Source organism: Platalea leucorodia (genome assembly GCF_965183815.1).
Source record: "Platalea leucorodia genome assembly, contig: SUPER_19_unloc_1, whole genome shotgun sequence".
Classification (NCBI taxonomy): domain Eukaryota; kingdom Metazoa; phylum Chordata; class Aves; order Pelecaniformes; family Threskiornithidae; genus Platalea; species Platalea leucorodia.
In genome coordinates, this window is record NW_028121461.1 from 285,709 (window position 1) to 301,666 (window position 15,958).

The 15,958-nt window shown below is 60.9% G+C and overlaps 1 protein-coding gene across 1 annotated transcript in view; it reads left to right on the plus strand.

The window, feature by feature from the left end:
* Positions 1–15,958, plus strand: part of LOC309599222 (sperm-associated antigen 4 protein-like) — a gene marked incomplete at both ends in the record, with an annotated part of 124,427 nt that overhangs the window by 56,620 nt on the left and 51,849 nt on the right. Inside the window, 2 exons of the mRNA XM_082338046.1 lie at positions 14,784–14,885; positions 15,339–15,412. Of these exons, the coding sequence (XP_082194172.1) occupies positions 14,784–14,885; positions 15,339–15,412 (176 nt within the window). The remainder of the gene's footprint in view (positions 1–14,783; positions 14,886–15,338; positions 15,413–15,958) is intronic.

The window sequence follows — 15,958 nt, forward strand, 5'->3', positions numbered from 1 at the left end:
GGGTCAGGGTGGCAGGAGCATTCCCTGCGGGGTGCTGGAGGCTCCCAAGGGGTTCCTGAGAGATGGGGCTGGGGAGTGGGCATCCCAGGATGCTCGGGGGGGTTCTCATGCTGCTGGAAATGGTTTGTAAAGCTAAGCAGAAACGGCAATTGTCCCATTAGCTTTGTATGACGGTAGGCACCTTAGGTGGGACCATCCCCCGTGCATCCAGCGCCGTAATAAAGAGAATGCCTGCTTCTCGATGCTACGTTGGTGTGAAGAGGCTGATTCCCCATTTCGGTGACAGTTTGGGCGACCCAGATGGGACTCCGCTTCTGAATCTCGACGGATCCGCGGGATCGCAGGACCCCCAGCCGGCACCGAGGGATTCTCGGGAAGAACCTCCGAAGCCCGGACCGAAGAGCTGTGAGCAGGACCCCTGGGAAGGTAAAGGCATCCCTTTTCTGATTAAAAGGGCGGTTGCCTGCCCGTCAGGCGCGGCGAAGGCCTCGCAGGGTTGGGCTGTAAAGGTACCTAAGGGAAGGATTGGATCCTATGGGGCCCAAGTCCCTAGGACACCTGTGTCTGGAAACCTTTGGCCGAAGGGGTGGGTTGGAGTCCCACTGAAGGTAATCTAGGGGTTCGAGTCCCCTTCTGGGGAATGCCTCTGACTATTTTGTGCCAAGTTATTGTTTCTCTGTTTGGTGTTGCTGTATCTTTTATGGCGGGCACTAAGCCCGCTGCGGAAGGGGGGATTCGGAAAAGATCTCCCCTAGGACGTATCGTGAAACATTGGAGGAAATTGGGAGGGGAGCCTCTCACTCGGAAACAGCTTCTAGAATATGGTAACAATTGGTGGCCAATGTATAGTCTCGAAGATCAGGCAAAATGGCCAAAGAATGGAACTCTAAGATATACTACTATAGTACAACTGATGGTACTTTGCAGGCGGGAGGGTAAATGGGATGAAGTAGCAGACGTGGATTTATTTTTCACACTAAGGAACCACCCGGAATGGCAGAAGGAATGCAGAATAATCCCACAGGATCCTCTGATCTTGGCTCTAGAAAAGGAGGGGAGGGGTAGGAATTTAAAACGATGGGGTTCTGCTTGTAGAAAATCCGCTCCTTTCGTACAAGCCCGTCTTGCCTCTTACTGGGTTTTTCTTCTTGGCACACAAAAGAGTTCCGAAAGGAGAAACGCTGGCAGAAGCAGCTGCCCCACGGGTTGAGAGCAAAGCCCCCGTTCCAGGCTGCTTTCTGGTTTCCCGGGGGTGCCCAGGAGAGCTGGAACCCTGCCCGGCAGCACAGGCCAGGCAGCCGCCCGGCACAGGAGCGTGGCAGGGTTTGGCGGGCCCAGAGGCATGTGCTCCCACCGCCCAGGAGAGCGGCAGCCGTGCTGCCCCAGGGGAGCCCACCGGCTCTCCCCGCCCTGCTGCGCCCTGGGGAGCCCCAGTGTGATGTCAGAGCCACCAGTGTGAGGTCAGAGCTGGCCGCCCGCACAGCCCTGTGGCGCGCGGGCAAGGAGCCCCCAGCTGCCGTGTGGCTCTTGCCCTGGGCAGGCGCGCTCCTGCTGTGGGGCAGCGTGGGGCTGCTGCCGGAGCTGTTTTTGCCTGGGCAGGCCACGCTGCTGGGGCTGAGGGGGAAGAGCGGAGCGGGGAGCCTGCCTTTGCCCAGAGATGGCGAGGAGAAAGGCCCCCGAGAGAAGACGCCAAGGGCCCTCCCAAGGCTCCTTGGGGAACGAGGCCGGCCAACAGCCGGCAGGGGAGGCAGCGGGGCCGAGCCGCTGCCAGACGAGTAGGTACGAAGCCTGGCATGTGCCCGGGGCATCAGGTTGGGCTGGTAGCACGGACGTGGCCTAGCACGGTCAGTGGGGTGCGGAGCAGCCTGGGGAAGCCGACAGAAGTTTTCTGAAGAAGAGCCCCGTGGCTTGCGACGCCCCCCTTCTGTGGGGACGGGTCTCGGCGGAAAGCCTGGCTCACTCTCGCAGCCAAAAGGCAGTGTGCAGCAGGGGCTTTTGGGGAGGCGGTAGCCTCGTGCTGCAGGGTCGGAGCCCAGCCCTGCTGCACGGGGAGGCCAAGCCCCTGGGGCCTGAGACTGGCCCCCTCGGGACGTTGAGGCGCGATCCTGCCTGGCTGATGGGAGCAGCTGTGCGGGGCAGAGAGGGGTCGGGAGACCTGGGAGTGCCCGGGGAAGAGGTGGGGGGGGGCGGTGGGAGGGGACAGCAGCCCGTGCCCCCTCCCCGAACGGCCACTGGGAGGTGTCTGCCGCGGGGCAGGGTGGGGCCAGGGGCCAGGGAGCAGGGAGGGACGGGCTGAGAATCGGGCTGTGCTGCCGGGTGGGCTTCCCGAGGCGGGGGGTCTGCTGCTGCCAGCTTGCTCCCACTGCAGGCCTGTAAAGCAAAGGATGGGGAAAGGAGAGGGGGGGCCCGCTGGGAGCAGCCCAGCTGTGCTGGCCTCTCTCGCTGCTGCTGGGACGGCCTGTCCTCTGGCAAGGGCCGCCACTCAGGCTACTCCTGCCCGCCTTCTTCACTGTGCTCGCCGATTGACCCTTGCTTCTGCGCAAACGCAGTCCTAGGATCACGTAGACGTTGTCCTTCAAGACTACTGTTGCCATTCTTCTGTTTCTTCCTATCTTCATGGTTCCGTGCATCTGTTCTCCCAAGGCCGAGTTGTCTGTAACGAGATTATCCCGGAGCCCCCTCTTATCTTATAACTATTCTTCTAGCTACTCCCTAAATCACATCAAACTGTAAGGCATTCACAACACCCTTAAATCACACCAGGGTGTCTTCTGAGCTAATGAAGAGACTAAGGTATTTACCACATCTTTCTTGCTCTTGTGGTTTTTAACCCTTTCGACAGGAGTCCCTCTTTTTCAGGCAAAAGGTGGCCCTGCAGAAGAAGAGGATCTTCCAAGTCGTCTTCTTGTTGCTCCCCGTGGCTCTTGGTGAGTTTGCATGAGCAGACACCTGAGAGCGACAGCCAGGCTGTGCTGCATGCCAGCTTTCCGCTGGCCAGCTTTCCTTTTGGGCCAGTATGGGCGGAAACTCCCATGGCCCAAGCGCTTCCCGAGTACGTCCCGGACTGGGCCTGCCTTTTGGCCTGCCAGTAAGACTGGGAGTCTCCCAGCCATGCTGCTGCTCTGGCCACTGGACCACATGGCTTGCTTCGTCTGCAAGTCCGCGAGAGAAGGGCGTAGCTACTTCCAAGCCTGAACTGGGCATTCCCAGAGGGGAGGGGCCGTGCAGGGGGACCCATGGGGAGGTACGTACCTCTCCTAGCCCATGCAGCCTGGTCTCGGGGCTCCCTGAAGCAGCGAGGGGAAGCGGGGAATAGCTCTGGGGCACTGAGCACACCTGAGGCTCACGGCTGCGCAGTCCCCTCAAGCCTGGGCCGATGGCTTCCGGGCAGAGGCGCGTCCTCTCTCCGCACCCCGCGTTCCCCACCTCCTCAGCTCACCTGCTGCCCCACCCCTAAGGCAACAGGCCGGAGACAACGCGACTGCAGGCATCGCTAGCGACCCCAGTAAAATAACTCTCTCTTGATGATGTGAATTGCAGCTGCTGTCTACTGCGGGACCTCACTGTCAGGGTGGACAATGCAGCCAAAGGGACTGCTGGAGGTCGGTGACTCCTGTGGCACAGGCACCTCTCGCAACAGAGCATCGCTGAGAGCGGCTGGATAAATCACGGGCTCTCCTGCTGCCACGCAGGGTGACCCAAAGAAGCAGCAGCTTGTGCCGAGTCTTCCTAGGGAAGCCTCTCCTGGGAAGCCCCGGCGGCTCTGGTAGCGGATGCTCGAACCGAGCGTTTTTCCCTTTCAGGCGCCGGCACTTGTGTCTGCAGAAGACCTGAAGACCCTGCGGTAAGAGACGTTTCCTGAGCTGGCATTGGTTCTGTGCAGAAGCGTCAGCCGACCTCGTGCTACCTGCACTCGTTTTGCTAACAGCCAGGGCTCCCATACCTCCTACCTGCCTTTGCCTTCTGCTCAAACTGGTGTGGAAGGGAAGCACACGCAAAGCAGGGGAAGCACACGTGTCTCTCCTTCTTGCTGAGCTGAGTCGCTCCCCAGAGGGGACTGGCCGCTCTCTGACAAGATCTGCTTTCCTGTCATGCAGGAACTTTTGCGTTTTGTTGGCGGAGCAAAGACAAATGATGCAGCTTCTGCTGGAGGAGGTGGCTCAACTGAGGGCGGAGATCAGCAGGGCAAAGGTGATGCTGCGTTTTGGGGAAGGAGGCTTGGCTGGGCAGAACCCCCGAGAAAGCACTCCTTGGGCTTGTTGGTGGGGTCAGACTGCTGACGGCAGCAAGCCAGCCTTTGCCCCAGGGGCTTGCTGGGTGAGCTTCTGCGCTGCACAGGCCCTTCTCCAGGCCCAGTTTAAGCAGGCTGCTTGAGGCAGCAGAGGACTCCCGAGAGCCTTCCCTTGGCACGCCGGCACTCTGGCTCCTCTGGCTGGGCTCCTGAGGCAGGGATGAGACCCAGGCACGCTGACGGGGCCAGCCGTCGCTTGCAGGGCCCGAGCCCATCTCCCCGCTGACCTGCAGAGCGTGGAGGGTGGCGATGAGGGTGTGGCGACCCTCGTCAACCCACCTCGTGGCCATGGCTGTGGCCGTGGACACAGATTCTCTTCCTCAGTCCTCGTGGCTCACATCAGCAGCAGAGAGTCTTGCAGCTCTGTGGACGAGGCTTGCCTTGCCTTTCTGACACTGGCCCTTTGCCTCTGCCGGCGCTAGCAGCCACGCTGAAGTGCCTGCTGATGTGGTCCTTTTCTGTGTTCGTTTATGGCGTTCCCAGGAAGTGAACCAGGCAGCGTCCCAGATGGCTTCGGAAGTCTACGTCGAGATGTCTGACTGGGCCCTGAAAAGCTCTGGTATGGACACAAGCAGCCCAGTCTCCTTGCCCTGCGCTTGTCTGCAGCACTCCCCAAAGAAGCCTGTGCTCCGGGCGCTGCTCTCCAAAGTGGGGGAGCTTCAATGCTTCATGGGGTCCAAGAGCAAGGCTGTGGCACAGTGGCTCTCTCAGACTCCCTCCCAGTCCTGCCCTCGGCCTCCGCACGGGGGCCTGCGCACGGGTGCCTCCGCCGCTGCCCCCGCACGTGTTCCTGTGCTGTTGGAAGGGCTCTCTTCCTCTCCACTGCATTGGAAGAGGGAACGGCTGGGCCACCCTTTGCTGCCCATGCCGCAAGCCCTCAGTTTTGGTGTGCTGTCATTCACGTGGGCGCCCGCTGTCTCCCAGAACCCTCAGACCTTCTCCTCCTGGCGCTGTGAGAGAAGCAGTCACCACCAGGCCGGTGGCTGCCGTCATTCCCCTGCGCAGCTGGGCACCCCCAGCGGCGTGGGGAGGAGGAGAGGACTGACAGACGTGGAGCTGGCCGGCAGCATCAGAAATACTGTCTGAGCACCGAGTCCCCCTAGAATGTGGCCTCTTCCAGTAGTCACCTGCTCTCCCTCCCTTCCAGGTGCCACCATCGACATGCAGAGAACTTCTGAGACCTACATCTGCAAAGAGAATTGGGGCTGCAGGCTTTTATGGCTCTTTCGCACTGCCAACCCCCCCGACACTATTTTGCAGGTATCGTAGCAGAACTCCTCAGGGAAGGTTTCCTGCCTCCCGCTGAAGTTGGGGACCGACCTCAGGGGCTCTGCCCTCGCTCCAGTGGCACTGCTCAAGCCCACAGTGTTGATCAGGTTCCTGAAAGCAAAGCTCGCACACAGGGCTGGGCTTGCTAGCAATCGGCGCTTCCCCTCAGGAGGGGAATGGAGCTGAACGGAGCCAAACTGCTGCATCTCGCCCACAGTGCTCTGCCCCAGCTGGGTGAAAGACTTTCTCCGTGGTGACCCCGTTTCCACGCCCATCCCTAACAGCGCCTTTTTGGGGCTGGCAGGCGGGAGGTGGGGGGTGCCCTGCAGAGCCACTGGGCAGAGAGGTGTTTCTGCTAGGCCCTGACTGGGACGGTTTCATAACCGCTGGTCTCCTCTGCCCCATAATCCTGAGAGCCCCCTTTCAGTCAGGCAGGGACGAAGGCCTCCTGCTTCTGTCCATTTCCTCCCACGCGCCTCATTTTCAAGCCAAAATAGACCCCAAGGAAACAACGGCGCCTACGCTTCAAGCTACGCGGGCCACTGTGTTGGCCCCAACACTCTCTCACTCTTCCTTGCTCTCGCGTTCTGCTTGCAGCCGGATGTTTCCCCAGGAAACTGCTGGCCTTTACAAGGGGATCAGGGCCAGGTGGTCATCAGGTTGCCAGCACGAGTCCACCTGACTGCCGTCACTGTGCAGCACATCTCCAAAGAAGTCTCTCCATCTGGGACCGTCATCAGCGCCCCCAGAGACGTCGCTGTCTTTGTGAGTCTCTGCTGGGCGCTTCTGGCGGGGATCTGGCCCTGGGGGAAAGCCATGGCAGGGTCTTGCTTGCTTTTGTGCGTCCTCTGAGGTTTGCGTCCTGCTCTCTCCTGAGCACTGCAGTGCCCTAGCGGGACACTTCAAGGGCTCTAGGGGTTTCATCCCTCTTGAGACTTGCTTGGGACAAGCACCTCAGGGTTCCTGAGCAGAAGTCAAGGCCGAGCCTGAGCTCCACCACAGCGAGTGCTAGCCTACTGCTAGAGCCCCAGGAGAGGGTGGGGAGATAGCAGGGCTGATCCAGCACGTAGGTTCCCTCTTTGTGGGGACGAGTCTGAGCTGCTCTCCTTGTGCTTTGCCCCTGAGGGAGTGGATGCGGACGGAGAAGAGGAAACTCTCCTTGGGACGTTCACGTACAACGTGGCAAAGGAGACCATTCAGACCTTCCCTCTGAAGGTACGGGCCACGCGCAGGGGCAAGGTGCCGGGGAGCAAACCAGGTTTGCCTGCAAGTCCATGGCAGGAAGAGCGTGAATGCTTTCTCCCTGGGCCGAGGGACAGTGTCCTCTCCTCCCAGCACAGCGTGCCCCTTCTCTCCCCGTGCTCTCACGCCTGCCAGGAGGAAAGCGGGCAGAGCAGACAGCGGGAGCTTGGTGGGGTTGCACAGCAGCCGCCCCCCACACAGGAGCACCTCCCCGGCCTCTCTGCCAGCACAGAGCAAGCAGCAGAGGGAAGGGGCAGAGGGGAGGGAGACTGAGCCCCAGCAGGGCTGGCATGCAGAGGATGCCAGCTGCCTTCCCCCTTCCCGTGTCCCCAGCAGCCCCGGTACCAGCAGCGAGCCTCAGATTGCCACAGCCGCTCCCACGCACTTTCAGGAGCTCGTTCCTGAGCAGGAGCAGGGCTGGCAGGGAGGGACACCTTCATTGCATTGTCGCTCCTAACACCCCCGCTTCCTTTTCCCGCTTTTCTTCCCAGAACGCGCCGCTTCCCAGAGCCTTTGCACGTGTCAAACTTCTGGTGAAGAGCAACTGGGGAAACCCAGCGTACACCTGCATTTATCGAGTGCAGGTTCACGGGAAGATGGCAAAACCAGAAAGCCTCGAGTAAAGCCAGAGGAAAAAGAGAAGGGCATACAGAAAAGAGCAGCAGAAGGGGAAGGAACAAGAAAATAAAAAAGATGTGGCAATTCAGATTGGTGCAGAAGCTCTGTCTCCAAAGTGGGGTGCGCAAGAAGGCCCTTTGGGGGGAGGGCGGGAGCGTGCGGGAACCGTTAGGACCTCTCCTTAATTTTTTCTGCAACCTGAGGAAGGCAGTAAGCACTCCTGAGGTTTACTCCAGAGAGGAGAGGCCCAGCCTGGCACCGCTCCTTCTCCCGCCACCCCGGGAGGCTCCGCAAGCGGCACCGGCCCAGGGCAGGCAGAGGGGCCCGGCTGCAGTTTACCACAGGCAGACGGCCACCCGGCCCCGAGCGGGCTCTGCAGGAGCTCTCCCCGGAGCCCGCCCACCCTCTTCCTGGCCTCTCAGCCAATGGCGCCCGCCAGGCAGTGACAGGCAGGGCCCGCCCCCAGCCAGTGCAGCGCCCTTCTCTGTCCCCGCCCCCTCCGGCCCGCTGCCGTGGCAACGGGGCCGACTGCAGGCACGGCCTGCGGGCCGAGCGAGGAGCCTTGGGGCAGCTCTTCGGGGCTGCCAGGGCCGGGGGCTGGGAGCTCCTCCCTTACTTTCCCGACGGCGGGGCCGCAGGAGCAGATGGAACCGTTTGGCCTAGCACCTTCCCAGCATCCCGGCTGTCGGTTTGTCGGTGACCCCCCAGTTTCTGTGAAAGGGGGGTGGGGAGCCTGTCTGAGCGGCCTGTGGGAAAGCCCCCCGTTCCTCGGCCCATCAACGTCCCCGCTCTAGAGCTGGCTGCTCTCTGTCGGGGGTCCTTTTGTGTCACATTGAGTAGTGTCGACGGGGAATTTTCCAGCGCTTGGCCCCTGGTTATTCTGCCCTTGGCATTGGGACGACCCTGACCCGTCTTTCCTCTTGACGGACCACCCTCTCTGGGGTTCCCAGAAAGGCTGTGCGGTTCTGCAGCCCTTGGGCTGTTCCCGTCATGGGCTCCACCATGTAACACTCGAGGCCCCTCGGTCCCCCAGTGCTGCATTGTGCAACACTTGGCTGTTCCCTCCCGCTGTTGCTATCATGGGCATCGTGTCCTGGGCTACAACGCCGCCTGCGCTAAGGACATCCCGGGCAGCCAGTCGGAAAGCTCGTCCAAAGGGTTCCAGGGATGGGGAGGGTTAGAACCCCGTCTTCCTGGCAGCTGTCTAACAGCAGGGAGTATTGGGAGGGGGTCAGGGTGGCAGGAGCATTCCCTGCGGGGTGCTGGAGGCTCCCAAGGGGTTCCTGAGAGATGGGGCTGGGGAGTGGGCATCCCAGGATGCTCGGGGGGGTTCTCATGCTGCTGGAAATGGTTTGTAAAGCTAAGCAGAAACGGCAATTGTCCCATTAGCTTTGTATGACGGTAGGCACCTTAGGTGGGACCATCCCCCGTGCATCCAGCGCCGTAATAAAGAGAATGCCTGCTTCTCGATGCTACGTTGGTGTGAAGAGGCTGATTCCCCATTTCGGTGACAGTTTGGGCGACCCAGATGGGACTCCGCTTCTGAATCTCGACGGATCCGCGGGATCGCAGGACCCCCAGCCGGCACCGAGGGATTCTCGGGAAGAACCTCCGAAGCCCGGACCGAAGAGCTCTGAGCAGGACCCCTGGGAAGGTAAAGGCATCCCTTTTCTGATTAAAAGGGCGGTTGCCTGCCCGTCAGGCGCGGCGAAGGCCTCGCAGGGTTGGGCTGTAAAGGTACCTAAGGGAAGGATTGGATCCTATGGGGCCCAAGTCCCTAGGACACCTGTGTCTGGAAACCTTTGGCCGAAGGGGTGGGTTGGAGTCCCACTGAAGGTAATCTAGGGGTTCGAGTCCCCTTCTGGGGAATGCCTCTGACTATTTTGTGCCAAGTTATTGTTTCTCTGTTTGGTGTTGCTGTATCTTTTATGGCGGGCACTAAGCCCGCTGCGGAAGGGGGGATTCGGAAAAGATCTCCCCTAGGACGTATCGTGAAACATTGGAGGAAATTGGGAGGGGAGCCTCTCACTCGGAAACAGCTTCTAGAATATGGTAACAATTGGTGGCCAATGTATAGTCTCGAAGATCAGGCAAAATGGCCAAAGAATGGAACTCTAAGATATACTACTATAGTACAACTGATGGTACTTTGCAGGCGGGAGGGTAAATGGGATGAAGTAGCAGACGTGGATTTATTTTTCACACTAAGGAACCACCCGGAATGGCAGAAGGAACGCAGAATAATCCCACAGGATCCTCTGATCTTGGCTCTAGAAAAGGAGGGGAGGGGTAGGAATTTAAAACGATGGGGTTCTGCTTGTAGAAAATCCGCTCCTTTCGTACAAGCCCGTCTTGCCTCTTACTGGGTTTTTCTTCTTGGCACACAAAAGAGTTCCGAAAGGAGAAACGCTGGCAGAAGCAGCTGCCCCACGGGTTGAGAGCAAAGCCCCCGTTCCAGGCTGCTTTCTGGTTTCCCGGGGGTGCCCAGGAGAGCTGGAACCCTGCCCGGCAGCACAGGCCAGGCAGCCGCCCGGCACAGGAGCGTGGCAGGGTTTGGCGGGCCCAGAGGCATGTGCTCCCACCGCCCAGGAGAGCGGCAGCCGTGCTGCCCCAGGGGAGCCCACCGGCTCTCCCCGCCCTGCTGCGCCCTGGGGAGCCCCAGTGTGATGTCAGAGCCACCAGTGTGAGGTCAGAGCTGGCCGCCCGCACAGCCCTGTGGCGCGCGGGCAAGGAGCCCCCAGCTGCCGTGTGGCTCTTGCCCTGGGCAGGCGCGCTCCTGCTGTGGGGCAGCGTGGGGCTGCTGCCGGAGCTGTTTTTGCCTGGGCAGGCCACACTGCTGGGGCTGAGGGGGAAGAGCGGAGCGGGGAGCCTGCCTTTGCCCAGAGATGGCGAGGAGAAAGGCCCCCGAGAGAAGACGCCAAGGGCCCTCCCAAGGCTCCTTGGGGAACGAGGCCGGCCAACAGCCGGCAGGGGAGGCAGCGGGGCCGAGCCGCTGCCAGACGAGTAGGTACGAAGCCTGGCATGTGCCCGGGGCATCAGGTTGGGCTGGTAGCACGGACGTGGCCTAGCACGGTCAGTGGGGTGCGGAGCAGCCTGGGGAAGCCGACAGAAGTTTTCTGAAGAAGAGCCCCGTGGCTTGCGACGCCCCCCTTCTGTGGGGACGGGTCTCGGCGGAAAGCCTGGCTCACTCTCGCAGCCAAAAGGCAGTGTGCAGCAGGGGCTTTTGGGGAGGCGGTAGCCTCGTGCTGCAGGGTCGGAGCCCAGCCCTGCTGCACGGGGAGGCCAAGCCCCTGGGGCCTGAGACTGGCCCCCTCGGGACGCTGAGGCGCGATCCTGCCTGGCTGATGGAAGCAGCTGTGCGGGGCAGAGAGGGGTCGGGAGACCTGGGAGTGCCCAGGGAAGAGGTGGGGGGGGCAGTGGGGGGGGACAGCAGCCCGTGCCCCCTCCCCGAACGGCCACTGGGAGGTGTCTGCCGCGGGGCAGGGTGGGGCCAGGGGCCAGGGAGCAGGGAGGGACGGGCTGAGAATCGGGCTGTGCTGCCGGGTGGGCTTCCCGAGGCGGGGGGTCTGCTGCTGCCAGCTTGCTCCCACTGCAGGCCTGTAAAGCAAAGGATGGGGAAAGGAGAGGGGGGGCCCGCTGGGAGCAGCCCAGCTGTGCTGGCCTCTCTCGCTGCTGCTGGGACGGCCTGTCCTCTGGCAAGGGCCGCCACTCAGGCTACTCCTGCCCGCCTTCTTCACTGTGCTCGCCGATTGACCCTTGCTTCTGCGCAAACGCAGTCCTAGGATCACGTAGACGTTGTCCTTCAAGACTACTGTTGCCATTCTTCTGTTTCTTCCTATCTTCATGGTTCCGTGCATCTGTTCTCCCAAGGCCGAGTTGTCTGTAACGAGATTATCCCAGAGCCCCCTCTTATCTTATAACTATTCTTCTAGCTACTCCCTAAATCACATCAAACTGTAAGGCATTCACAACACCCTTAAATCACACCAGGGTGTCTTCTGAGCTAATGAAGAGACTAAGGTATTTACCACATCTTTCTTGCTCTTGTGGTTTTTAACCCTTTCGACAGGAGTCCCTCTTTTTCAGGCAAAAGGTGGCCCTGCAGAAGAAGAGGATCTTCCAAGTCGTCTTCTTGTTGCTCCCCGTGGCTCTTGGTGAGTTTGCATGAGCAGACACCTGAGAGCGACAGCCAGGCTGTGCTGCATGCCAGCTTTCCGCTGGCCAGCTTTCCTTTTGGGCCAGTATGGGCGGAAACTCCCATGGCCCAAGCGCTTCCCGAGTACGTCCCGGACTGGGCCTGCCTTTTGGCCTGCCAGTAAGACTGGGAGTCTCCCAGCCATGCTGCTGCTCTGGCCACTGGACCACATGGCTTGCTTCGTCTGCAAGTCCGCGAGAGAAGGGCGTAGCTACTTCCAAGCCTGAACTGGGCATTCCCAGAGGGGAGGGGCCGTGCAGGGGGACCCATGGGGAGGTACGTACCTCTCCTAGCCCATGCAGCCTGGTCTCGGGGCTCCCTGAAGCAGCGAGGGGAAGCGGGGAATAGCTCTGGGGCACTGAGCACACCTGAGGCTCACGGCTGCGCAGTCCCCTCAAGCCTGGGCCGATGGCTTCCGGGCAGAGGCGCGTCCTCTCTCCGCACCCCGCGTTCCCCACCTCCTCAGCTCACCTGCTGCCCCACCCCTAAGGCAACAGGCCGGAGACAACGCGACTGCAGGCATCGCTAGCGACCCCAGTAAAATAACTCTCTCTTGATGATGTGAATTGCAGCTGCTGTTTACTGCGGGACCTCACTGTCAGCGTGGACAATGCAGCCAAAGGGACTGCTGGAGGTCGGTGACTCCTGTGGCACAGGCACCTCTCGCAACAGAGCATCGCTGAGAGCGGCTGGATAAATCACGGGCTCTCCTGCTGCCACGCAGGGTGACCCAAAGAAGCAGCAGCTTGTGCCGAGTCTTCCTAGGGAAGCCTCTCCTGGGAAGCCCCGGCGGCTCTGGTAGCGGATGCTCGAACCGAGCGTTTTTCCCTTTCAGGCGCCGGCACTTGTGTCTGCAGAAGACCTGAAGACCCTGCGGTAAGAGACGTTTCCTGAGCTGGCATTGGTTCTGTGCAGAAGCGTCAGCCGACCTCGTGCTACCTGCACTCGTTTTGCTAACAGCCAGGGCTCCCATACCTCCTACCTGCCTTTGCCTTCTGCTCAAACTGGTGTGGAAGGGAAGCGCTCGCAAAGCAGGGGAAGCACACGTGTGTCTCCTCTTGCTGAGACGCTCCCCAGAGGGGACTGGCCGCTCTCTGACAAGATCTGCTTTCCTGTCATGCAGGAACTTTTGCGTTTTGTTGGCGGAGCAAAGACAAATGATGCAGCTTCTGATGCAGGAGGTGGCTCAACTGAGGGCGGAGATCAGCAGGGCAAAGGTGATGCTGCGTTTTGGGGAAGGAGGCTTGGCTGGGCAGAACCCCCGAGAAAGCACTCCTTGGGCTTGTTGGTGGGGTCAGACTGCTGACGGCAGCAAGCCAGCCTTTGCCCCAGGGGCTTGCTGGGTGAGCTTCTGCGCTGCACAGGCCCTTCTCCAGGCCCAGTTTAAGCAGGCTGCTTGAGGCAGCAGAGGACTCCCGAGAGCCTTCCCTTGGCACGCCGGCACTCTGGCTCCTCTGGCTGGGCTCCTGAGGCAGGGATGAGACCCAGGCACGCTGACGGGGCCAGCCGTCGCTTGCAGGGCCCGAGCCCATCTCCCCGCTGACCTGCAGAGCGTGGAGGGTGGCGATGAGGGTGTGGCGACCCTCGTCAACCCACCTCGTGGCCATGGCCGTGGCCGTGGACACAGATTCTCTTCCTCAGTCCTCGTGGCTCACATCAGCAGCAGAGAGTCTTGCAGCTCTGTGGACGAGGCTTGCCTTGCCTTTCTGACACTGGCCCTTTGCCTCTGCCGGCGCTAGCAGCCACGCTGAACTGCCTGCTGATGTGGTCCTTTTCTGTGTTCGTTTATGGCGTTCCCAGGAAGTGAACCAGGCAGCGTCCCAGATGGCTTCGGAAGTCTACATCGAGATGTCTGACTGGGCCCTGAAAAGCTCTGGTATGGACACAAGCAGCCCAGTCTCCTTGCCCTGCGCTTGTCTGCAGCACTCCCCAAAGAAGCCCGTGCTCCGGGCGCTGCTCTCCAAAGTGGGGGAGCTTCAATGCTTCATGGGGTCCAAGAGCAAGGCTGTGGCACAGTGGCTCTCTCAGACTCCCTCCCAGTCCTGCCCTCGGCCTCCGCACGGGGGCCTGCGCACGGGTGCCTCCGCCGCTGCCCCCGCACGTGTTCCTGTGCTGTTGGAAGGGCTCTCTTCCTCTCCACTGCATTGGAAGAGGGAACGGCTGGGCCACCCTTTGCTGCCCATGCCGCAAGCCCTCAGTTTTGGTGTGCTGTCATTCACGTGGGCGCCCGCTGTCTCCCAGAACCCTCAGACCTTCTCCTCCTGGCGCTGTGAGAGAAGCAGTCACCACCAGGCCGGTGGCTGCTGTCATTCCCCTGCGCAGCTGGGCATGGGGAGGAGGAGAGGACTGACAGACGTGGAGCTGGCCGGCAGCATCAGAAATACTGTCTGAGCACCGAGTCCCCCTAGAATGTGGCCTCTTCCCGTCACCTGCTCTCCCTCCCTTCCAGGTGCCACCATCGACATGCAGAGAACTTCCGAGACCTACATCTGCAAAGAGAATTGGGGCTGCAGGCTTTTATGGCTCTTTCGCACTGCCAACCCCCCCGACACTATTTTGCAGGTATCGTAGCAGAACTCCTCAGGGAAGGTTTCCTGCCTCCCGCTGAAGTTGGGGACCGACCTCAGGGGCTCTGCCCTCGCTCCAGTGGCACTGCTCAAGCCCACAGTGTTGATCAGGTTCCTGAAAGCAAAGCTCGCACACAGGGCTGGGCTTGCTAGCAATCAGCGCTTCCCCTCAGGAGGGGAATGGAGCTGAACGGAGCCAAACCGCTGCATCTCGCCCACAGTGCTCTGCCCCAGCTGGGTGAAAGACTTTCTCCCTGGTGACCCCGTTTCCACGCCCATCCCTAACAGCGCCTTTTTGGGGCTGGCAGGCGGGAGGTGGGGGGTGCCCTGCAGAGCCACTGGGCAGAGAGGTGTTTCTGCTAGGCCCTGACTGGGACGGTTTCATAACCGCTGGTCTCCTCTGCCCCATAATCCTGAGAGCCCCCTTTCAGTCAGGCAGGGACGAAGGCCTCCTGCTTCTGTCCATTTCCTCCCACGCGCCTCATTTTCAAGCCAAAATAGACCCCAAGGAAACAACGGCGCCTACGCTTCAAGCTACGCGGGCCACTGTGTTGGCCCCAACACTCTCTCACTCTTCCTTGCTCTCGCGTTCTGCTTGCAGCCGGATGTTTCCCCAGGAAACTGCTGGCCTTTACAAGGGGATCAGGGCCAGGTGGTCATCAGGTTGCCAGCACGAGTCCACCTGACTGCCGTCACTGTGCAGCACATCTCCAAAGAAGTCTCTCCATCTGGGACCGTCATCAGCGCCCCCAGAGACGTCGCTGTCTTTGTGAGTCTCTGCTGGGCGCTTCTGGCGGGGATCTGGCCCTGGGGGAAAGCCATGGCAGGGTCTTGCTTGCTTTTGTGCGTCCTCTGAGGTTTGCGTCCTGCTCTCTCCTGAGCACTGCAGTGCCCTAGCGGGACACTTCAAGGGCTCTAGGGGTTTCATCCCTCTTGAGACTTGCTTGGGACAAGCACCTCAGGGTTCCTGAGCAGAAGTCAAGGCCGAGCCTGAGCTCCACCACAGCGAGTGCTAGCCTACTGCTAGAGCCCCAGGAGAGGGTGGGGAGATAGCAGGGCTGATCCAGCACGTAGGTTCCCTCTTTGTGGGGACGAGTCTGAGCTGCTCTCCTTGTGCTTTGCCCCTGAGGGAGTGGATGCGGACGGAGAAGAGGAAACTCTCCTTGGGACGTTCACGTACAACGTGGCAAAGGAGACCATTCAGACCTTCCCTCTGAAGGTACGGGCCACGCGCAGGGGCAAGGTGCCGGGGAGCAAACCAGGTTTGCCTGCAAGTCCATGGCAGGAAGAGCGTGAATGCTTTCTCCCTGGGCCGAGGGACAGTGTCCTCTCCTCCCAGCACAGCGTGCCCCTTCTCTCCCCGTGCTCTCACGCCTGCCAGGAGGAAAGCGGGCAGAGCAGACAGCGGGAGCTTGGTGGGGTTGCACAGCAGCCGCCCCCCGCACAGGAGCACCTCCCCGGCCTCTCTGCCAGCACAGAGCAAGCAGCAGAGGGAAGGGGCAGAGGGGAGGGAGACTGAGCCCCAGCAGGGCCGGCATGCAGAGGATGCCAGCTGCCTTCCCCCTTCCCGTGTCCCCAGCAGCCCCGGTACCAGCAGCGAGCCTCAGATTGCCACAGCCGCTCCCACGCACTTTCAGGAGCTCGTTCCTGAGCAGGAGCAGGGCTGGCAGGGGGAGGCACCTTCATTGCATTGTCGCTCCTAACAGCCCCGCTTCCTTTTCCCGCTTTTCTTCCCAGAACGCGCCGCTTCCCAGAGCCTTTGCACGTGTCAAACTT